The 25,347-nt window shown below is 35.2% G+C and overlaps 1 protein-coding gene across 1 annotated transcript in view; it reads left to right on the top strand.

Moving 5' to 3' along the window:
• Positions 1-843: 843 nt before the first annotated feature.
• Positions 844-25,347, top strand: part of RAB11FIP1 (RAB11 family interacting protein 1) — a 62,138-nt gene continuing 37,634 nt past the window's right edge. Inside the window, exon 1 of the mRNA XM_031950688.1 lies at positions 844-1,057. Within this exon, the coding sequence (XP_031806548.1) occupies positions 939-1,057 (119 nt within the window). The 5' untranslated portion in view covers positions 844-938. The remainder of the gene's footprint in view (positions 1,058-25,347) is intronic.

Below are 25,347 nucleotides of genomic sequence, written 5' to 3'. Positions count from 1 at the left end.
CCTTCCCCCTCCACCATACCACTTAGTAATGTCTTTCTCTTTTTTATAGCTAACTGACTTTTTTTTCTCCATAGATTTAGCCTGTCAGTTAAGAGAATGCTCCAGCTCCACGATATGTTCCCTTTCTCCTGTTTAATTGTGAGTTCCACTGGGAATCTTGCCTTTTCCATCCCCAATTGTTAAAAACCCCTTTCCTTGCTCACAATATGCTCTCTTAACTCTATTTCTCATTTGCCATTCCTGGTGGCTATTGCATCTCTTTAATTTCTCTGTCACCTCTTCTAAGTAAATCTACCTTTTCCCTTACAGAATGGCCACTGTGAATTCTTCACATGACCGAACCCCAACATTTGGTGTCTATGATCTCATCATTTGGTGCTGAACCCCAAACACATCATAACACAGTAGTGTTATTATACTCTAGGAGGCAGACAGTAGAGACAAGCTTGCTAGGGACTGAGCTTTGGGAGTCCAAAAAGGATAATGAAAGCATCATCTCCCAAACCTCCTAAGGAAAGCAGCCAATGAAGGTCAATGAGGAAATAAAGACAAATGGAGAGTAAAAGGGACACCAGTCTGGAGGAGCAAAGTAGTGCAGAGACTCTCTCTAGAGGAAGGTTTGCCCTCCAAAGGACGTGAGTCCAATTATCTATGTCAATTAATTTATTTTTAAAATGTTATTAATAGCTTTTGTTTTTATATTACTTTCATTTCACAATATATCTTTCCCACTCTCCTTAAAGAGTCATAAATTATAACAGAAAAATGAAAGAGAAATATAAAAGCATTTGGATAAAACTAACACATCAAGGAAGTCCAACAGTATATGTTGTGTTCTATCTCCATAGTCCCCTAGATCTGGAGCTTGTAATCTAAAAGGAGAAAAGACACATACAAGTAATTCAGTAGATGAAAATAGAAGGAAGTACAATTCAAGAATGAGGAAACAAAGAAATGAAGGTGATAAAGGCATGGAAACAAAAGGGCAGAATGAGAATTGGAGACAACTAGTTCAATTGGGCCATGATGAAGGACAATTGAAAGGTGATAATGTGAGGTAAGTTTGGAACAGATGAATGGAGAGTTTTAAATGGCAAGATCAAAAATTTATACTTCTATATTTATATTTATATATACTTATATATATGTGTGTAAGTATACATACATATATATATATATATATATACTTATAATTTAAAAATTATACTTAATATTTATACTATGCATCTGAAGTCAGAGATCCTGGGTTCAAATCCCAGATATTCTACTTACTACTTGTGGGATGTTGGGCAAACCTATCTACTTCTACTAATCTTAGTTTCCTTAACAATCAACCAATGAACAAGTATTTTTTAAGCATTTATTATGTGATAGACATTGTATGAGGTATTAGGGATATAAAAACAAAAATGAGAGGGGAGTAAACACATATCCACAAATTTATATACAGAATAAATATAAATTAAAATTTTAGAGCAAGGCATTAACAACTGGGGGAATAGGAAATGTTTCATGTAGGAAGTACAGGGTCACATAGTTAATGAGTATCTGAGCCAATTTTTTTTAAAGTAGGTTTTTTTAAAAATAGAAATAATAAAGGAGTACATTGTAGGAAGAATTCACAGCATGTGCAAATGGTCAGAAATGGGAGACTGAATATGTGGGAGGAATAGTACAAAATGGTCAATTTAACTATAATATAGTATGCATGAAAAGGAATAATGTTATATGAGCAAGCTTCATAAGGCAGATTGGAGCCAAAGGTTTTAAGTGCCAAGCAGGACATTTTGTATTTGATCTTAGGGGTAACAGGGAGCCTCTGGAGTTTATTGATCAAAAGACTCACACATTAGGTTTATGTTTTAGAAATTACATGGTGGTTATTGTTGGTAGTGTTGAGGTTGGGAAAGGGGGAGACCCCAAAAGTTTGAGTCTTAGGCAGGTGTTGTGAGGTGTCTCAAAAGAATATTCAGACTTGAGCCCATCTCTTTAGCCAAGGGCAACGTTTTATTGTAATAGTAACACCATTATAAAGCAGACTGAATTGTAAGGGAATTCAGCAGAGAAACAGAAGCTAGGAGACACATTCATCCAACTTCTATCATATGTTAATTCTATGGCTCATAAGTAGGAAGGAATTTGGTTCTCATTATTATTGACCAGATTATCAGTCAGCAATGAATTGAGGAGTGGTCTTATTCACTATGGCCTCAGGAGTTTGATCTGTGGGAGTTTCCTGAGGCCAGAAGCTACCTGACCAAAAATGGGTCAGAATCAGACAGACTGGGTGTGGGAGTTTCCTGAGGCAGAGCCAGAAGATTTAGGATTGCTGACTTATTGTTAGAACAGAAGCCCCCCCAAGGTCAGGGGACCCCAAAACTTCCCTAGAAGCTATGCCGTATCAGTGTTTTATGTGACCCTTTGTTCTTGGAGACATGGAAAATATCAAGGTAGATTGGAATAGGAAGGTAATAAAATAAAAAGGTTGTACTTTACCTAGCTCAAAAAGCAAAATTGGGAACAATGGGAAAAAGCTATAGATTTAGGGTTAAGAAAATATTTTGTAACAATCAAACCTATCCAGAAGTGAAATGGATTTTCTCAGGAAATAGTGGGTTCCCCTTTACTAACAGTCTTCCAGCAGAAGTTAAATGGACCATTTGCCAAGAATTTTTATAGAGGGAAGCAAATATCTTCAGATTGGATTGCCTCCCACATTCCTCCTAACTCTAAGATTCTCTGACAATTTGATCTCTGAGATTCCTTTTAGCTTCAGATCTTATGAACAATTTTATTTGGTAAGGCAACAGGGAGCAAATGAAGATTTTTTTGCATACTTGGTGTTTTTGAATCAAGCAAAAATATCCCCCAATAAAAATTTGCTTTTCAAAAAATTCCTTTTATCTTTCCAAATGCATTTTTGTAAAATACCCTCCATGTATGTTTATCTGCATTTTCTTTCATCTTGCCTTTGGAATGTAAACCCCTACAGAGCAAAGAATCTTCCTGGTTTTGAATTAGCTTTGGGCATACTTTGAACACAAAATAGAACAGTTTGCAAACTAGGCAAATGGACCTTTAAGAACAAGAGGACCTTTGCTTTTTCTTTTGATCCAATGACACACAGATAACCAGAGTCTTTTTATGTTTTCATTTTAAAAATTATTTTTATTATGAGCATGAACTTTCCACATACAAAGAACAACACTGGATATAAAATAGTGAACTTCTGTTACATAGACAGTGAACTCCATGTGTAGGGAGGCCCTGGTGTGGGAGGCTTGCCCCATCTCACAGGTGGCCTGAAGGGAGGTAGAATAAACATCTGCAGACTCTTCTGGTCTTCCTCCCTTCTCTAAGGGAGACTTTAATTCCTGCCAGGAAGGGAAGCAGGAGGTCAGAGTCACTGCTCTGCTCTCCTCAGAGAGTGTACCCCATTAGTAGTATATCTATCTATTCCCTTAAATATTATTCTTTGACTCTAGGAGATAGGATCAGGTTTAAGCTAACTTCTGACCGCTGTGTTCTTGTTGGTGGGGAAGGAGGACCCCAAGTTTCATATCCAAAGCTTGACCCCTTTCCCACCAAATACCAGTTCCATAATAAACATACACATTAAATAGTAAATACTGGGAACTTGGGACCAGCTTGTGGACTGGATCACCTTATTCTTAGGAATTGCTAAAACAACCCATCCTATCCTGTGGTCAACCATGATGGTAACTCAGGTTTTCCCAGACTGTCTTGATTAGAATATTTAAGACAGCCTTAATGGGAACTCATCCCAAACTGTCTTTAAGAGAGTCTCAATATCTGATTATACAACTTTGTCCCTAGATCCTGCCTTTAATACCTCCTACTACCAAACTCCTTCCCCATTTCTCCCCTTACACCTTAGATCCTGCTCTCCCCTTCATTCTACCATCTTCCCTGAGTTACAAAAGTAATGTCACCCCCAAAGCAATCACCTATGACTCTGCCTTGCTTAATTGTGGTCGGTTTGAGCCTGTGTGCTATTTATGTAATAAAAAAAACCAGATCTGTTATCTGTGATGGATGGTTTGTCATGGTTGCTCCATGTTGTAAACTGAATCTCTATTATATTATTTTCATAATATTCTTTAACAATTATGTTCTATTTCACATTTCTACTTACATTACATCTCTAGTATCTTTATTATTACTTCAATAAAGATTCAAATCATCAGCAAATCTGAAATCAGAGAAGGTCCTAAATGGTGGATGTTCTGGGCAGAGAGAAATTGAGAGAGGAAAATTATTCCCCGGGGCAAGTAGGAAAAAGTCTCTGATAATAGAGAGCAGTTTAGTTCCAGGGTCCCATCCCCTGGAGGTAATTCCAGTCAGAAATACAAGTTATGTCCAGTCCCTGAGGCTAAATTCTCCCTCTAAGACAAGGTACAATCCATGCCATAGTTACTGCCCTCCTTTGGGTCAGTCCTCCACAGCACTCTGCCTCAGGGTTCCTTCCCCTTCCCCTACACCACGGGGTATCTCCCCTGACTCCATCAGGCTTCCTAACCCCCTTCTCCTCCTTACAGCTAGCTCTTTTGGGGTGCTGAGTCCCTTTCAGGATTTAGCCTGCCAGCTAAGGACAAGCCCCAGCCTCATGAGGGGCTCCTTTTCTACGGGTAATTGTGAGTTCCACTGAGGAACTTGTCTTGAAAATGCTCTCCCACTCTATTTCTTATTTACCATTCTCAGTGTCTATTGTATCTCTTCGTTTTGGGGCTATATCTATATATATATATATACACATATAGGGGAATATAATTTATTCCCCTAAATAAATCTACCTTTTGCCAGAAAGAATGGCTGTTGTGAATTTTTCACATGACTGAACCCCAACTTTGGTGCCAAACCCCACATCATAGCTCACTTCAGTGTATATAAAAGAATACACAGACAATACAGTGAAGGAAGGAGTTCTTCCTCTGGAAGGCAGGTAACTCAGTCCTTGTCTCATCAAGGGGAAATTCCCCAAAGCCCGAAGAACAGCATAATGGGTATCGCTAGCTTCTTTCATGTCTTCCTGTAGTCTTTTCCTTTAGCCACCTGAAGTGGGGTCTTCCCTTTCCAAGCTGGAAATCACAAGGGAGAAAGCAACTGGGAGTTTGAAGAGTTAAATATCGTAGAAGGCTAGAGCTTCTCCCCTCTCAACTCTCAAGAAGAGAATGCCATAAAATGGGCTTTGAAACTGGGGCTACACGTATACTTTGTGGGGACTTTTTAAAGACTATATTAAATTTGACACAATTGTACCAAACCTCTGCACTACTTGTCTGTATTTTATTCTGAACTCCCTTACTCTCTCTCTGTCTCTCCCTCCCTCCTTCCCTACTTCTCTCCTTCTTCTTCTTCTTTCTTTCTTTCTTTCTTTCTTTCTTTCTTTCTTTCTTTCTTTCTTTCTTTCTTTCTTTCTTTCTTTCTTTCTTTCTTTCTTTTTTTCTTTCTTTCTTTCTTTTTCTTTCTTTCTATCTTTCTCTCTCCCCCTCTCTCTCCTCTCTCTGTTTTTCTTTCTGTGTTCTCTGTCTTTTTCTCTCTCTTTCATTTCCTTTCTCTGTCTCTGTCTCTCTTCCTTCCCCTTTCCTCCTGCCTCTCCCTTCCTCTTATTTTTTCACATGTTACTTTTATTTATGACTGTTATTGCATCATGTTCACTTCTGGATACATCCCTTTCTCCTCCCCCTTCTCTTTCAGCTAACATTTGGTTAAAAAAAAAAAAAAAAAAAGAAGTTAAGGAAAAAAAATTAGTTTAGTGATGAGGTCAGAGTAGAAATTCCTAGTTCAAAATAAACATATGATAAATGCACAATGGGCACTCTCTTTGGCAAAAGGTAGGTTTATTTAGAAGAAGACAAAATAAGAAGGCACCGGGAGTGGCAAATATGAAATAGAGTTGGGACAGTACATAGTTAGCAAGGAAATGATGAGTTCCCCACAATTAGCCAGGAGAAAGGCTGTATTTTATGAGGTGGAAGTAAACCACTGACTGGCAGGTGAGATCCACAGAGGAGTTTAGCAGACTAACCAGAGTTAGCCACAGCAAGTAGAAAGACCATTAAAGGGAAGGCACTATGAGCGAGAGGGAGAGAGAGTAACTTATCTGGGCTTATTCTTGAAAAGGATTTAGCAAAGATCAGCAGGAGTAGATCATTTATAGGGAAAATACAACCTTGGGGTTTTTTTAGGGAAATCAGGGAAGTAAAAGTGGAAGCTCAGAGAGAAGGATCAGGGAGCCAGCTGGAATGCACCTGGAAGACTGGATTCCAGATCTAGCTAAAGATATGCTAAAAAATATCTTAGTTTGTTTAAAGATGCACAGAAGATGGGGATAGACAATGAAGGCTAATAAAGAGTTCTGAGCTCACAATTACTCTATACAAACAGGAATAGTTTAATATCTGTTAATAACCAGATGGGTTTCTTCTGAGAGGGGGAAGAGAATAAGTCCACATCATAAGAAACACTAACTAAACACTAGAATATACAAAGTATACAAAATAGTAAAAATAATGATGCTGATCATAACCAGTATTTGTATGTGCTTTATAAATATTATCACATTTTTATCCTCGCAACAACCTTGGGAAGTAGGTGCCGTCCTTATTTTACAGATGAGAAAACTAAGGCAGAAAGGTTAAATGACTCAGCTCAGGTTTCTCTTTATATTATTAATGTTTTATCAGTGCTCTTGTCTTTTTTTTTTTTTTTTGGCATCATTATTGATATCCTTCCCTTCATAACTTGATTCACACTGGGGAAAAAAAGCCCCTGCTTATAACAAATAGTCAAGCAAAGTGTAGTGACAAATATAGCCAAACAACACAGATGAGATAATGTCTGTGTCAGAAAATATGTCTTATTCGACATCTCTAATGCATCATCTCGCCACCAAAAGTGAGAAACATGTTATTAGTTTTCTGAAGTTATGATCAGTCACTTTACCAAACCTTTTCAAAGATGTTTTCCTTTACATAATTGTAGCCATATAAATTGTTCTCCTGCTGGAAAACAATTTGAATTATGCCCCAAAAGTTACTAACCTGTGCATACTGTCTCAGAATCAAAGGTGAAATAATTTTCATTATTAATGTTTTCTAAATGAATATTAAATGGAAATTACCAGCATTCCTATATATCATAAATAAAACCCTGCAAGAAAAGATAGTAAGAGATATTCCATTTGAAATAACTCTAGTATAAAATACCAAGGAATAGACATGCCAAAACAAACCCAGGAATCTTATAAACAAAATTTTAAAAATAATTTTATACAAAAAAAATCTATATTTAAATATTTAAATAACAGGAGAAATATTAGTTGTTCATGTGTAGACAGGACCAATAAATAAAAACAACAATTTTACCTAAATTAATTCATATTAATTCATATATTCAATGTTATCCCTATTAAATAACCAAAAATTATTAGTTAAAAAATAATAAAATTCATTCGGAAGAAAAAACAGTCAAGGATTATTAAAGGAAAAAGAAGGAAGTAAGTTCAGCAGTATTAGATCTTAAACAATATTACCAGGTAGTAATTATCAAAACTAACTAATACTAAAAAGGTAGTCTAATGGAAAAGAGTAGAAGTACAATTTTTTTCTCCTTGATGAAATTAGGGTTAAGTGACTTGCCCAGGGTCACACAGCCAGGAAGTATTAAGTATTTGAAGTTAGATTAGAACTCAGGTCCTCCTGACTTCAAGGCTCATGCTCTGTCTCCTGTGCCACCTAGCTACCTCTAGGCATACAATTTAGAGCAGTAAATTATTATAGTAACCTTGTATTTGACAAGTATAAAGATTTAAATGTTGGTGAAGAATTCACTATTTGGTAAAAATTGTTGGGAAAACTGAAAAGTAATCTGGCAGAAACTGGGCATAGAATAATATTTAACTCCTTTTACCAAGATAAAATCAAAGTGGGATATATGATCTAGATAGAAAGAGAGATATTATAAGAAAAGCTGAAAAACATATACTATCAGACTTATGGATAAGTGAATAACTTATGAATAAACAATAGATAGTGATATGAAATATAAAATGGAAATTTCAATTACATTAGATTAAAAAATTTTCATACAGAAGGAAAGAAAACAGAAATAATTTTTATACAGTTTCTCAGATAAAGATCTCATATCTCAAATATATAAATAATTTTGTCAAACTGTAGGAATATTAGTCATTTCCCAATTCACAAACCATCAAAGGATATGTACAGGCAGTTTTTATTGTTGGTGGTGTTTCTTTTGTTTGTTTTGTTTTGTTTTTGTGAGGCAATGGGGTCAAGAGACTTGCCCAGGATCATAAAACTAGTAAGTATTAAATGTTTGAGGCTGGATTTGAACTGAGTCTTCCTGACTCTAGGGCTAGTGCTCCATCTAGTTGCCTCCCAGGCAAGTTTCCAGTGAAGAAATAAAAACAATTTATAGTCATATTAAAAAATGCTTTATATCTTACTTACTTAGGTAAATGCAAATTAAAACAATCTTGAGATAACATCTTACACCTATCAGTTTGGCTGACATATTGAAGGAGAAAGTGACAAATGTTGGAGGAGATGTGGAAAATTTGGAACCCTAATTCACTGTTGGTGGAACTATGAACTAGTTGCTCTCAAACATTTAGAAAAGCAATCTGGAATTATTCTCCATCTCGTTGTTAAGTCTAGACAAACAACAAAACAATAAATCAAGTCCTAGTTTAAATAATTTTGCTTACACTAAAAATTTAGCAATGGCCTCTTGGTTCTAGTGCACTCTGCCTAGTAAATCTTCCTTTTCCTTCTTCAGACCAGGGAACCATTTTAAATTTAAAAAATTAAAAACAAAATCAGATGGGAAAGAAAAAAAATTCAGTAAAACCAATCAACTCATTGAAAAGATCTAATGTTAGATGTAAAGTTCCACACCCCAAAACCCTGACTTCTGCAAAGGAACAAAGGGATTTTTTTTTAAAGAGACATGTCTGCCTTTTGCTTCCCCCAGAACTGATTCCTTCTTTTCTGGCTTCATTCAAATCTTGGGCCTCCTACCAAGATGAGATTACCTTCAGATCTCAGCCCAAATATAAAACTGGAAGATATACCCAGAGGCATACTGGGTTACAAACTCATGAGAAGAGATTGGTTCTTAACTGATTGTTTATTTTTATTTTTTTAATATTATCAAAGAAATGTAATTTTTACTTATTTATTTCATTTTTATTTTTTATTATAGCTTTTTATTTACAAGATATATACATGGGTAATTTTTCAGCACTGACCCTCGCAAAACCTTCTGTTCCAACTTTTCCCCTCCTTCCCCCCACCTCCTCCCCTAGATGGCAGATAGTCCAATACATGTTAAATATGTTAAAGTATATGTTAAATGCAATATATGTATACATATCCATACAGTTATTTTGCTGCACAAGAAGAATCAGACTTTGAAATAATGTATAATTAACCTGTGAAGGAAATGAAAAATGCAAGCGGACAAAAACAGAGGGATTAGAAATGCTATGTAGTGGTTCACATTCATTTCCCAGAGTTCTTTCGCTGGGTGTAGCTGGTTCTATTCATTATTGAACAAATGGAACTGATTTGGTTCATCTCATTGTTGAAGAGGGCCACATCCATCAGAATTGATCATCATATAGTATTGTTGTTGAAGTGATCTTCTGGCCCTGCTCTTTTCACTCAACATCAGTTCATGTAAGTCTCTCCAAGCCTCTCTGAAATCATCCCATTGGTCGTTTCTTACAGAACAATAATATTCATATACCACAATTTATTCAGCCATTCTCCAGTTGATGGGCATCCACTTATTTTCCAGTTTCTGGCCACTACAAAGAGGGCTGCCACAAACATTTTTACACATACAGGTCCCTTTCCCTTCTTTAAATTCTCTTTGGGATATAAGCCCAGTAGTAACACTGCTGGATCAAAGGGTATGCACAGTTTGATAACTTTTTGGGCATAGTTCCAGATTGCTCTCCAGAATGGCTGGATGTATTCACAGTTCCACCAACGAAGTATTAGTGTCCCTATTTTCCCACATCCCCTCCAACATTCAGAATTATCTTTCCCTGTCATCCTAGCCAATCTGAGAGGAGTGTAGTGGTATCTCAGAGTTTTATTAATTTGAATTTCTCTGATTAATAATGACTTGGAGCATCTTTTCATATGGCTAGAAATAGTTTCAATTTCTTCATCTGAAAATTGTCTGTTGATATCCTTTGACCATTTATCAATTGGAGAATGGCTTGATTTCTTATAGAGTCAATTCTCTGTATATTTTGGAAATGAGGACTTTATCAGAACCTTTGACTGTAAAAATGTTTTCCCAGTTTATTGTTTCCTTTCTAATCTTGTCTGCATTAGTTTTATTTGTACAAAAGCTTTTCAATTTGATATAATCAAAATTTTCTATTTTGTGATCAATAATGATCCCTAGTTCTTTGGTCATAAATTCCTTCCTCTTCCACAGGTCTGAGAGGTAAACTATCCTATGTTCTTCTAATTTCTTTATAATTTCATTCTTTATGCCTACATCATGAACCCATTTTGACTTTATCTTGGTGTACAGTGTTAAGTGTGGGTCAGTGCCTAGTTTCTGCCATACTAACTTCCAGTTATCCCAGTAGTTTTTGTCAAACAGTGAATTCTTATCCCAAAAGCTGGGGTCTTTGGGTTTGTCAAACACTAGATTATAAAATTTATTGACTATTTTGTCCTTTAAACCTAATCTATTCCACTGATCAACTACTCTATTTCTCAGCCAATACCAAATGGTTTTGGTGACCACTGCTTTATAATATAGTTTTAGATCTGGTAGAGCTAAGCCACCTTCATTTGATTTTTTTTTTCATTAGTTCCCTTGAAAATCTTGACCTTTTGTTCTTCCAGATGAATTTTGTTGTTATTTTTTCTAGGTCATTGAAATAGTTTCTTGGGAGTCTGATTGGTATAGAGCTAAATAAATAGATTAGTTTAGGTAGTATTGTCATCTTTATTGTATTTGCTCACCCTATCCAAGAATACTTAATATTTTTCCAATTGGTTAGATCTGACTTTATTTGTGTGGAAAGTGTCTTGTAGTTTTGCTCATATAGTTCCTGACTTTCCCTTGGCAGATAGATTCCCAAATATTTTATACTATCGACAGTTACTTTAAATGTAATTTCTCTTTGTAACTCTAACTGTTGGATTTTGTTAATGATGTATAAAAATGCTGATGACTTATGTGGATTTATTTTGTATCCTGCAACTTTGCTAAAGTTGTGGATTATTTCTAATAGCTTTTTAATAGAATCTCTGGGGTTCTCTAAGTATACCATCACATCATCAGCAAAGAGTGATAATTTGGTTTCCTCATTACCTACTCTAATTCCTTTAATCTCTTTTTCAACTCTTATTGCAGAAGCTAGCATTTCTAATACAATATTGAATAGTAATGGTGATAGTGGGCAATCTTGTTTCTCTCTTAACTTATTGTTTTATTAATTGTTTAGATTTAATAAAATAATAGAGAAAATGTTAATAATGCAAATTAATCCTAAAAATATGTCAGAGAGAGGGATTTTCTGGAGAGATGGATGTTAAACATTTACCATCACACTGTTGCTGATATCCTTGAATTATAATAGTTTTGCTTGTCCCAGTTCAGCAGTTAGGGCTGGGTTCCTTCTTGCCTCAGGTTGTTCCAGATATCTCAAGGAACTTTTTGCCTATCCACGCACCACTTTTACTATGTTACAAGCACTTTGCCCTTTTCAATTCAGATAATATGTTATAGTGAAGGGAACACTGGTTTCAAGAGCAGAGGACAAATATAGCTTCAAGTTCCAGCGTGGACAAGTAACTTCCCTTCTGAAAACTGAAGGAAAAATCAGAACAAAGCAAAAAGCATTTATTGAGCACAGTACCTAGCTTACATTGTCTATACCAGTTCTAACATTCTGTACTTCTGAATTCAATAAGCATGTGCTGCCTTTAGTACGGGGGATACAAAGGTGAAGGATACATTGTTATTATTTTGAAGTTTATAATATAATAGGTAGAATAATGAGTATACAAAAAGCTTATTATACAAAGAACTGAGACAAGATAAAAGCAAGGGCCAGACAATATTTTATGAGAAATAGGAGGAAGGAGAATAACAACAATAGGAACTCCAGTATACAGCTTCCACCCATGCTAAAGGAAGGGTCATTTCATCAGGGAGCTCTTTTACCTTCTCCCATTGACTGTAATCAAGACAATCTTCATTCTCCACCAGAAGCAGCAAAATCTCCTCCTTAGATCCATCAGAAGCAGGTGCCCAAAAAGCTGGAGGCCATACATTTCTGCTTGAATGCAAAGTAGAATATTTGCTGTGGATACAGAGTTAGAAGGCACATTAATTATATGAAGGACAGTTAATCTCAAAATCAAACATGTCACTCAACAAGACAAATTCTTTGCAGAGTCATTGGATTATCAGAATCAAAGAAATGTCATATATCCTAGATACCTGCAGTTCAGCAAGACATTTGGAAGGTTATCTAATGCTTTTTGTTTATTATTTTGTAGGCAAGATAAAGAAATGTGGACTAGAACATCTTGGTCATTGAGTTAATCAAGAATTAGTTGAATGATTAAATCCCAGGAGTGGTGATAATAGTTGATATCAAATTGGAGGGAAGTTTCTATTAGAGTATTCTAGATATCTAGTTTTGATCTTTGACTATTCCACATTAATTAAATTCTTAGATGAAGTATAGATGCCATACCTTTCAAATTTACAGGTGATAGGAAACTGAGTACCATATTACAGAATGTTCATATGTAATGGGTAATATATTCCCTCAAACAACTAGGATCCTAAAAGATCCCAAAAGGTAAGAACAATATGCTGAACTTAACAGTTACAATGTAAAGTACTATGGTTGGATTTTATTTATTTTTTCTGATTGTCTTATTTTTTCCCTCCAATTACATGTACAGTTTTTTTTTTTTTTTTAATGTAATGTATAGGATGCTAAGTGGCCTAGAGACTTCTGGAGTTCCAATCTGGCCTTGGACACTTAACTAGTTGTGTTACCCTGAACAAGTCATTTAGCCCTGTTTGCCCCAGTTCTTCATCTGCAAAATGAGCTGAAGAAGGAAATGGCAAACCACTCTAGTATCTCTCCTAAGAGATGAAATCACTAAACAAAAACAATAATGCACAAAATGGTAAAAGCATAGGTAGACAGCAGTTCAAGTGAAAAAGATCTGGAAATTTTAGTGAACTGCAAACTCAATATGAGTGAGTAGTTTGACATGAAAGCCAAAGAAACAAACAAAAATTTAGACCACATTATGAGAGGCATAGTGTCTAAAATACTGGAGGTGATGTCCCAGTGCTTCTCAGACAATATTGTAAGGATTGTGTTTAGTTCTGGATACCATATTTTTAAGTGGACATTGGCAAACTGAAATTTGTCCCAAAGGGGAATAGGTAGGATGGTGAGGGCATTAGACACTTTGCCATATTATCATTGGCTGAAGGAATGGGAGACAGAGAGAAGAGTAGTAGGAGACAAGGTATGATTATTGTTTCATTATTTGAAAGGCTATCAAGTGAAAGGGATGGAGTTGGATTTTTTCCTTTGGCTCTGGAGGGTAGAATTAAGATTATTGGGTAAAATTTGGATCAATAAAAGGAAGAACTTAATAACTGTTTTTTGATCGGAGAGAGGTTCCAGACCTGTGTTTTCATGATATAGAAAATTTCTAGTGTGCAAACTCCTTGCATTGATTCAGATCATCAACTTATCTGTACAAGTACACATAAGCTGGTTTGAAGTATATGTCTCCAAGGCTGACCTTGGTAGCATGTTTTAGGTCCCAGCTTGCCTAGTGGTGCTACCTTTCCTTTGACAGCTAAAACTATCCAAAATGGACTGACTCGGTAATGGTTTCCCTTCACCAGAGGGCTTCAAAATGACTATTTATAAAGATCATTTTTGCTCCTATATACACTGACCTCTGATGTGACCTCTGATATCTCTTTCTATGATTATCTATGATAATCACATGTATTCTGTGATTCTGATTCTCTGTCTCCAGAAAAGAGAACTAGGGCCAATGAGTGGATCATAGGACCATAGACTTAAAGTGAGAAGGGCTGGCAGAAGTTGTTAAACATTCTCATTTTATAGTAAGGAGATGAAGTAATTTTCCTAAATTCATATAAGTAGTAAGAAGCAGAGCTATAATTTGAATCCAAATCCTCTGACTCTAAATCCAATGCCTTTTTTTCACTTTTCCTATACCCATTACCCAAGTTATAGAAAAGCAGATTTGTAGTCAACATATAGAATAATTTTCTAATAATTAGAATACTTCTTTTCTGTCCCTCACCCCTCACATCTACTTTTCAACTTCCTTTTGTGTGTTTTTGTTTTCATCCATGAAAACGAAAGATCCTTTTGGGGAATTAGAGTAGGTAATGAGGAAACCAAATTATCACTCTTTGCAGATGATATGATGGTATATTTAGAGAACTTTATAGAATCAACTAAAAAACTATTAGAAATAATCCACAACTTTAGCAAAGTTGCAGGATACAAAATAAATCCACATAAATCATCAGCATTTTTATATATCACTAACAAAATCCAACAACTAGAGATATAAAGAGAAATTCCATTTAAAATAACTGTTGAAAGTATAAAATATTGGGGAATCTATCTGCCAAGGGAAAGTCAGGAACTATGTGAGCAAAACTAGAAAACACTTTCCACACAAATAAAATCAGATCTAAGCAACTGGAAAAATACCAAATGCTCTTGGATAGGTAGTATTCAAGCCAAGTATTCAAGCCATTCTCCAATTGATAAATGGTCAAAGGATATCAACAGACAATTTTCAGATGAAGAAATTGAAAGTATTTGTAATCACATGAAAAGATGCTTCAAATCACTATTGATCAGAGAAATGCAAATTTAGACAACTCTGAGATACCACTACCCACCTGTCAGACTGGCTAAAATGACAGGAAAAGATAGTGACAAATGTTGGAGGGGATGTGGAAAAACTGGGACACTGATACATTATTGGTGGAATTGTGAATACATCCAGCCATTCTGGAGACCAATTTGGAACTATGCTCAAAAAGTTGTCAAACTGTGCATACCCTTTGATCCAGCAGTGCTTCTATTGGGCTTATACCCCAAAGAGATTTTAAAGAAGGGAAAGGGTCCTGTATATATGCCAAAATGTTTGTGGCAGCCCTCTTTGTAGTGGCCAGAAACTAGAAACTGAGTGGATGCCTATCAATTGGAGAATGGCTGAATAAATTGTGGTATATGAATGTTTTGGGAGATTATTGTTCTGTAAGAAACAACCAATGGGATGATTTCAGAGAAGCCTGGAGACACTTACATGAACTGATGCTAAATGAAATGAGCAGAACCAGGAGATCATTGTACACAGCAACAACAAGACAATACAACGATAAATTCTGATGGAAATGGCTCTCTTCCAATAATGAGATAATTCAGATCTTATGATGAAGAGAGCCATCTACACCCAGAGAGAAGACTGTGGAAACTGAGTGTGCACCACAATATAGCATTCTCACTCTCTCTGTTGTTATTTTCTTGCATTTTGTTTTCTTTCTCAGGCTTTTTTGTTCTTGATCTGATTTTTTCTTGTGTAGCAAGATAACTATATAAATATGTATACATATATTGGATTTAACATATTTCAACATATTTAACATATATTGGACTGCCTGCCAGTTAGGGGAAAGGTAGGGGGAAGGAAGAGAAAATTTGGAACAAAAGGTTTTGCAAGGGTCAGTGTTGGAAAAATTACTCATGCACATGCTTTGCAAATAAATAAATAATGATTAAAAAAAAAAAAAAGAAAAAGATCCTTTTTGAAATTGTTACCCTAGCTCATAGCACAATATATGTTGGCACATATTATTTAATCATTCAATCATGGCTGATTGTTTTTGACACTGTGGACCCTAGCAAGCCAGTATTGTCTATGGAGTTTTTATTTTTCTTTTTTTCCCCTATAAAAATCATGTTGTGAAAGAAAATATATATCTTCTTCATTTCCCCCCAAAAGAACCCTCAAGAAAAATAAAGTAAAAAAGATAGAATATGTTTTAATATATATATTCAGACACAATCAGTTCTTTCTCTGGGTATGGATAGGATTTTATATCATAAGTCCTTCAAAGTAGTTGTGGATCATTGTATTGCTGGGAATAGCAAAGCCATTTATAACTGGTCATGCCACAACATTGCTATTACTTTGTACATAGTTCATTTTACTTTGTTTGAATTCAGGGAGGACTTTCCAGGTTTTTCTGAGAGCATCCTGCTCATCATTTCTTCTTGAATAATAATATTTCAACATAATCACCTGCCACAAATTATTCAGCTGTTCCCTAATTAATGGACATTTCCTCAGTTTCCCACTTTTTTTGCTCTTAGAAGACAGCTGCTATAAATATTTTTGGACAAATAAGTTCTTTTCTTTAAAACAAACAAATACTTTGGGGATTCTGCCTGGTAGAACATGAGGTTTTGTTTTTTGTTTTTTGCAAAGATAGTGGAGTGGTTTGCCATTTTCTTCTCCACTGGGATAAGGCAAACAGAGGTTGAATGATTTGCCTAGGATCATACACCTAATGAGTGAATGAGGTCAAATTTGAACTCATATCTTCCTGACTGCAGGTCTGGCATTTTATCCAGTAAGCTACCTAGCTGCCTCCCATTGGTATATTGTAGATGCTTAATAAATGCTTATTGACTGTCTTTCCTTATACCTCTTAATTCAAGTCCCTTCTCTTTATTAATTATTTCCTATTCATGGCTACTAGAGCACTGGGCCTAGAGTTAAATAAAACCTGAGTTCAAATTGAATGTTACTAACTTACTGTGTAACCTTGGGCAGGTCACTTAATCTGTTTGCCTCAGTTTCTTCAACTGTATATACCAAAGGAGGTTTTACAAAGGAGTATTTTTAATAGTATTTTATTTTTCCAAATACATGTAAAGAGAGTTTTCAACATTCATTTTTGTAAGATTTTGCATTCCACATTTTTTATCCCTTCCTCCTTTACCTTCTCTTCCCCAAGACAGCAAACAATCTGATAGAGGTTATACATGTACAATCATTTTAAATATATTTCCATATTTGTCATGCTGTACAAGAAAAATCAGATCAAAAGGGAAAAAATAACACAAGAAAGAAACAAACAAAAATACTATGCTTCAATCTACATCCAGTCTCCATAGATCTCTGGATATGGATAGCATTTTCCATCCCAAGTCTTTGAGAGCTAAATCTGTCATAGTTGATCACCATATGATATTGCTATGATTGTGTACAATGTTCTCTTGGTTCTGCTCACTTCACTTAGCATCAGTTCATGTAGGTATTTCCAGGTTTTTTCCTGAAATCAGTCTGCTCATAATTTTTTATTAAACAATAATATTCCATTACATTTATATATCATAACTTATTCAGCTATTCTCCAAATGATAGAAATTTCCAATTTCTTGCCACTACTAAAAGGGCTGCCACAAACATTTTTGCACAGAGGGTCCTTTTCTTTCTTTTATGATCTTTTTGAGATACAGACCTAGTAGAGACGCTCCTGGAGCAAAGGGAATGCATAGTTTGATAGCCCAAAGGAATGGTTTTTTACATTAAAACATAAGCACAAGTATACAGAGTTCCTCTCCCAGTACGGAAGAGGAATACTCTCCCCTTTCTCCTTCATCCCCTTTCTTCCCAGGGAAGAGCATTAAGTTCTTGTAGCATAGTTCAGTTGCCATTAGAACATGGGAATGATAACAACACTGACCTTATAGTGTCTAGCAGTGTCTGGCCTGTGTTAGGGACTATATAATTGTTTATTTCTTGCCTTTCCTTTTTACACATATTTATTTGTTGTTTCTCCTATTAGTTATGATCTCCTTGAAGGCAAAGGATTTTCTTTTCCCTTACTTAATGAATCCCTCTATCACTTGGCACAGTATCTGACACATAGTAGACACTTAATAAATGCTGACTGACTGATGGATTTTCTTAAAATGTAATGAATTGTCATACAGAGGTAGTAGGTTCCCTATTGCTTGAGTTTTTCAATCTGAGACAGAATGACCCCTTGAGAACTGTATAAAAAACATTCTAGGATGCATAAAGTAGGAGGTTGCCTTCAGTGATCTTGAAGCTCCCTTTCAATCAAATTCTACAATTTACAAATTTACAGAGTAAACAAATGGCCACAGAAAATTTATCTGATTGTCTAGATCTTTAACCTTTCCTATATACCCTTTTCAAAAATTTCCCCCCACAGGTTTGTCCTTATGTTACATATGGGGCTAAAGAAAGGGTTTCACTGAGTGTGGATCACAACATAGCATTTTCACTCTTTTTGTTGTTTGCTTGCATTTTGTTTTCTTTCTCACTTTTTTCCTTTTTGATCTGATTCTTCTTATGCAGCATGATAATTATAGAAATATGTATAGAAGAATTGCACATGTTTAACATATATTTGGTTACTTGCCATCTAAGGGAGGGGATGAGGAGAAGGAAAGAAAAACTTGGAACACAAGGTTTTGCAACAATCAATGTTAAAAAATTATCCATACATATATTTTGAAAATAAAAAGCTTTAATTTAAAAAATTGGGTTTTGGTATACTCATAGAATAATATAAATATTATCCTGTTTTGTAGATTGTTTGTTGTTGTTGTTGGTCTTTCTTTCTTGAAGAAGACTATGACATCAGAAAGGAGACGCCATGACATTTGAGTGAATTAGTTTTAAGTGAGGAATGGCTGGGCAAAGTCACCTTCCTCATTTTCCCCTCCAGAGCCATCTGGGTCCTGTGGCAAGACTGGAAAAGGCCCTAGATGCAATGGGAGACCTAGGCCTTTTTTTTTTTTTTTTCCTGAGGCAATTGGGGTTAAGTGACTTAATTTGAACTCAGGTCCTTCTGATTTTAGGACTGGTGCTCTATCCACTGCACGATGCATATTTTAAAAATAATTAGCTTTATTAAAAAAAAAAAAAAAAAAAGAATCCATGCAAGTTGTGTGTAAACTCCCTGAGGGCAGACACTATGTTTTATTTAAACTGTATCCTTCAGATCTAGAAAAGGTGCTCTTCTTTAAATAATTTTCAATTGATTTAAATTAAAGTGAAGTTAGGTAGTTATAGGCAGTATAAAGGGCAGAAGAGGAACCTGGTTGGAGAAAAACTAGGCTAGTGTTTACTAAGTGCACAAATGACTAAGTAGTCTCCAATGCCGGCACCACACCCTGGAGCCCTGGGAGGAAGATCACACAACCCAGCCATTGTATCACTGATCCCAACCTCTTCTTTTCTAACCATTCCTCTTTGGGGAAATATTAGCCACAGACCTCTAGAGGCCCCAGCTAGGATTTTCCTGTTTTTGTATTTATTATTAGGGATTGTGATAAGGAGAGCATCATTGGCAATCGGTGGTCCACCCTTAATAGGGCCCAGAAATATTTCTCCTATGGATTATTTCCTTATTAGGAGGGTCTCTACCCTAGTCTTAAAATTTTGGTTCTGGAGTCTAACTCTTCAGGAACAGAGGTGATCTGTCTCAGAATTTTAGAAATACTTAAAAAAAATTTTTTTTTTTCAGCTAGCAGTTTTAAACTATAAGATGAATCATAGGATGCAGAGTGGGATAATAGGACACGATCATTAGGATCCAGCCATCTGAAATTTCTGGCTGAGTTACATAACTAGGAAGAATGATTTGGTTCAGCCAGGTCAATGAAGGAATATTCTTTTTCTTGAAATTGCTGAAAAAGAAATCCATGGAACCCATACAATATAAATTTCTGATGTGACCTACAATGAAAGCACAACTGAAAAGAATAGGAGACTGCTGTTGTATTATGCATATGAAAGGACTGCACTTTGTTTGGAACACAGGAACTCTCATTTCTGTTGTTGTAAGAGGACAACTTTTCCAGTCTAACCTGCTGGGCACCTTGCCCAGGTGCTCTGGGCTGGCTGAAACTATCTTCCTCTTTCGGTCAAAGAACAAGGGCAGGGCAAAAGAGCTCTCATCCTCCCCCACCCACAGGAGGTGTTCGTAAACAATCCTGTAATTTATTGGAAGAGCCTGATCTGAGTTGTCCCTGGGGTTGTACCCCCAGAATTAGGGGACCTATGGGGTGGCAGTGAAGAATGTGGCCATGCTGAGGTGCCAGCTCTGTCAATACCCTGCAGAACACACATCCTTGAGCTCTGACTCAGTGCCTGGAAAATGTGGAGATGTCAAGCTTAATAAAATAGCTTTCTGGAGTGGAACCTGTAGGAATAAAAATGAAGGCAGAGAGAGAAGGAAAGACAGTATTCTAAGCAAGAAGATGGAATGAAGGAAATAAACTTTATCCTAACAGTATCAGCGGTTGGAACTGCTGGATTCAGTCTTCCCTGATAAACTCCAACTGTCCCTCTTCATAAATAGCCGCTCCTTTCACACTTAAAAAAAATTTAGATATATTTTTTTAACATCATCTTCATTTCCAAATATTTCTGCCCTTTCCCCTCAACTCCATTCTTACTAATTTAAAAATTAAAAGATCACAATTACCTCAAACCCAGCTAATTTTTGACACAAGATACTGCCCATAAAAGGAAAGCTCAAATTTCATTGTCACCCAGCCATGTTTTTCAGCTCTTTATTAGAGCTGTTTTAAACATTTATATATAGGATTTCTTGCACTTATATGTGGGACTCTTCTTTCTCTTTTTGGTATAGAAGAGACCTTTAGTTCTCAAAGGAGATCCCAGTAGGAGACATGAGGCTGTGTTGGTTGAACTGTGCAGAAAAAGCTCTGAGTACAATCCAGAAATGAGTTATCAATTGTAGAATATAAGCAACTTGAAAGCAGGGACTTGTTTCATTTTTCTCTTTGTAGCCACAGTGACTTGGATAGTCCTGGCATACAACAGGCGCTTAGTATGTTTGATTTTTGTGGGAGAACTAATCAGTCTAGTTCAGTCTAAGCAGGTTAATTCATTCAATCAATAAACATTTATTATTAAGCACCTTTTATGTGACAGGTACTGTGCTAAGGTTGGGGAGCTAAAAGACAGTCCCTGTTCTCAAAAAGGTTACATAATGCAGTAGACAACATGTGAACAAATATATACAAAGTAAGCTATATATAAGATAAATGGGAAATCATTAACAGAGTGAAGGAAGAGAACTGATTGGTTAGAGAAGACTTGTTATGGTAGAAGGCAGGATTTTAATTGGGACTTAAAGGAAGTTAAGGAGGTCAATAATTATAGTGAAGGAGGGAGAATACTCCAACCACAGGAGACAGGTTTGCCATAATATAATTAGTTTTTTGGTTATTTCATGGAGACTTATTGACCTTTTCTTACCACTGAGATTACATGAAGACTTCAGTATTCACATTGTTGAAATCATAGATTCTTTTTTAAAAATTATTTTATTTTTTTCTGGTTATACATGTATATTAACTTTTTTTAAAAAACACATTTCTTTATGAGTTGTATTGGGAAAGAAAAATCAGAACAAAAGGGAAAAACCATGAGAAAGAAAAAAAGAAAAAAGTGAACATAGGATGTGTTGATTTCCATTCAATTTCCAGTTTTTTTTTTTTTTTTTTTTTTTTATGTAGATGGTGTTTTCTATCCAAATTTATTGGGATTGCCTTGGAGAAATCATAGATTCTTGAAGTATTGATGTATACAGGAGAACTATCTTCTACAAGAACTCGTTAGGAGAACTAAGTGTTGGGAAGGGTAAGTGAGTTGGGAAAAAACCTAATGAAAGGTTAAGTTTCATGGAAGCAGATAATAATCAGGGTATAAACGCCTTTCTCAAATATGTTCCATGAAACTTGTGCTTTTTTCATTAGGTTTTTTCCTTACTAGGGAGGTAGCTCCATTATCAGGTCCACTGACCATAACTGTTGCCAAGAAGGAAAGTTGGTTGGTTCTTTAATTTAATTTGCTGATTAAAGAGCAAGTACATGAATGCTATTTTGCAGCCCAAATAGGGAGGAAACATCTATCTATCTATCTATCTATCTATCTATCTATCTATCTATCTATCTATCTATCTATCTATATCTCTCTCTATATATATATACATAGAGAGAGATATAGATAGATATATGTATACATATATATATGTATATATATATATAGAGAGAGATATAGATATATAGTATATGTCTTAAGGTGAGGATTGAATTTTTTTGAGTGGATTCAATCAATGACTCATAATGTTAGAAGGGACTTTTAGTGTGTCCTTTATTTGAACAGGAACCTCTTTTGCGATTACAATATCCCTGACAATGGTCATTTGACTTTCAAAAATAAAGACTTCCACTGATGAGGAATTCTGACTTACCAAGATAGTCATTCCAATTTTATACAACTTTAATTACCAAGTTTTTCCTTTAAGCCAATTGAAATTGGCTTCTCTGTACTTTGCCTTGCTCTATAAGGTAGTATTAAGAAGTGGGTGGGAGTTAAAACAAAATAGATTTTAGTTTAATATAACAGACAACTAAGATTGTTTTTATGTAGAATTGGCTGCCAGTACTAAGTTCTCCATCACTAAAAATTTTTGGACTGACCATTTATCATGGAGGTTGTAGATGCATGTGTGAAATGGACTAGAGATCATTAGACCTCTTCCCAATCATGATGTTCCATGGTTTGATGTAATAGACAAATGAAGAGCCATTAACAAATAGCTTTAATTATTTATTTAACTATCTAGCTGGAATTTAATTGAAGGTTTGAACTGAGGAAAAACAGATTGAGATCAAAATTTTTAAAAAGATTAATTAAGTGGTAATATGGAGATAAGATTGCAGGTAGAGGTGGAAACTAGAAGTGGGAGGATCAATTAAGAGATTGTTGCAATCCAGGCTAGGATTAGGGTGGTGGTAATGGAGAAGTATGAATAAATGTGAAAATTATTTGATTGGAAGATAGTGACTGATTATAGACAAGGGAGAATGAGGACTTAGGTAGCCTTGGTATCAACAAGTGAAGGGACAAGGAAGGAAACAAGGACAATAACTTAAAAATTGCTAATTTTTGTTTTTATATCAACTTCATTTCTCAATATATTTTTGTATTCTCCTTAACATATCAAGTCATCCCTTGTGACAAAGTTATAAAAATTGTTTTAGCAAAATCAATCAACACATCAGCTGTATCTTATAGAATAGGGCATCCACTTTCCTTTTTTTAACTGCCACTAAAATGAGCTGCTATGACTATTTTAGAAATGTCATTTATATGAAAATTGTCATAACAGCACTTCTGTGGTAGCAAAAATGAAGTATATCTTGATGTACAGGAAATAACTGGTTATTGATGTGGGGGTTCATGGCAATCAGTGTCTATGTGCTATCAGACCATCAACCAATTAGATCAAAAAGTCAAAATCCACATCATATTAGAAGAAAAAAATGACTCTGAGAACAAATATAACAGTTTAACTAGACTTATTCAAATGAGATATCAAACCAAAGATATTGACCTGTATTATCATTTCCTTGAAAAAAAAAAAAAAAACCTGACATAAAATAGTCACCACAAGGAAGAAAAAAGAACCGGGAAATCACCTTAGCCAGAAAATATTTGATCTTTTTTGCTAAGTAGAGATATAGCAACCAAAATACCACAGAATAGAATTACAGAAGATTATGATCACTATCACTTCATGAAATAGCAAAAAGTAAGGTAGTTTTGGTGTGAACCCTTCCTGGGATATATAATATCAAGCACATTCATAGATAAAACTGAAAAAAAACTTGATGAAAAATGGAATTAATTTATCTGCATTTCCATAATAAGCTATTTTCATCACTAGTGATACTAGTACTGCTAGGTTTGGATCCTATTGCATTAGACCTTGATGCACTTGATATATGTATATACTGAAAGTCATTCCAAGAATCATGTCTAGGGTTGTCCTTGGCTCTGTTAAACTACAAGGGAACTTTGGCTACATGTAACTCAAGAATAAAGGGCTTTGCTTTGAGATGATAAAATCTTGTAATCAGTTGCAGATCAGAAAAACTGATAACTCAATAGATGTATAAAAAGGAGAAGCTGTTTCTTTTGCTTTTTCTTCTTTTCCTGCTTTGACTAGATAGTTTTAAATTGCTTCCTATGTTCACCATAAGTCATTATTTCTTACAGCACAGTAATATTTTTATATGCAAGTACCACAATTTGTTTAGCCATTCCCTAATTGGTGGACATCTACTGTTTCCCACTCTTTTCTACTATCAAAAAAAAAAAAATGCTCCTGATGTTTTTGTACACGTCATTGAACCACTGGTATATGAGTAATAGTGGAATCTCTGGGTAAAAGAGATCTCTGGGTTTGATTTTCATTGTTGTTTTTTTCTTAGTATAATTCCAAATTACTTTCCTGAATGATTGGACCAATCCATAACTTCACCAACAATGCATTATTGTGCCTATTTGTCTACAATTCCTACACCATCGAATGAACTCTCTTTGGTCACCTTTGTCAGTTTTCAGGATATGAAGTGAAACTTCATCTTTAAAACCCATCTCTTTACAAGAAATGTTTTTCTAGTCATGTTGTAAGGTGTGAGTTCTGGGGCAACACAATGTTTAAAGAATCAAAATGGGTGTCTCAGAATGCAATGGGAGAAAAAATGGTGGGCACAAGTAGACTACTGTGTATTTCCAGAAGGAATTACTTACAAAAAGTAGTGTAAAGAATGAGATATAGACAAGTGAGGTAGTTTTGTTATTGTGTTAAATTTAATATATATACATATATATGCATATATGTATATATACATATGCATATATGTATATATATACATATGCATATATGTATATATACATATGCATATATGTATATATACATATATATGTAGATATATTAAAAGTCACAAAATATAAATGTTGAAAATTTCATACCCAAACTTCATTTTCTGTCCTATAAATTCACAACAAAAAAGGAGAAATGTAAAAACAGTAAAAGGGGTGCTTCTCATATATACTGAAGGCCTGATGTCATTGATATGGACACTTCCTCTAGCGCTGCAGATTACATCTAGCTTTAAAACTGCTAAGCAGGCTCTTCCCAGCGGTTCCGTGATGGAGGGCAATCCCACTAACTTTGGACAGAGAGAACACAAATGCTATGCTCACTTTTTTTCTTTTCCTCTCGTGGCTTCTTTTTTTGTTCTGATTTCTCTCTCCTAACGCGATTCGTAAAGAAATGATTTTTAAAAAATAAGCGCAGATGCACCAA

Source organism: Sarcophilus harrisii, chromosome 2 (assembly GCF_902635505.1).
Source record: "Sarcophilus harrisii chromosome 2, mSarHar1.11, whole genome shotgun sequence".
In the NCBI taxonomy this organism is placed as follows: domain Eukaryota; kingdom Metazoa; phylum Chordata; class Mammalia; order Dasyuromorphia; family Dasyuridae; genus Sarcophilus; species Sarcophilus harrisii.
Note: the sequence above shows the minus strand (reverse complement) of the source record. Positions and strands in the feature narration are given on the sequence as shown.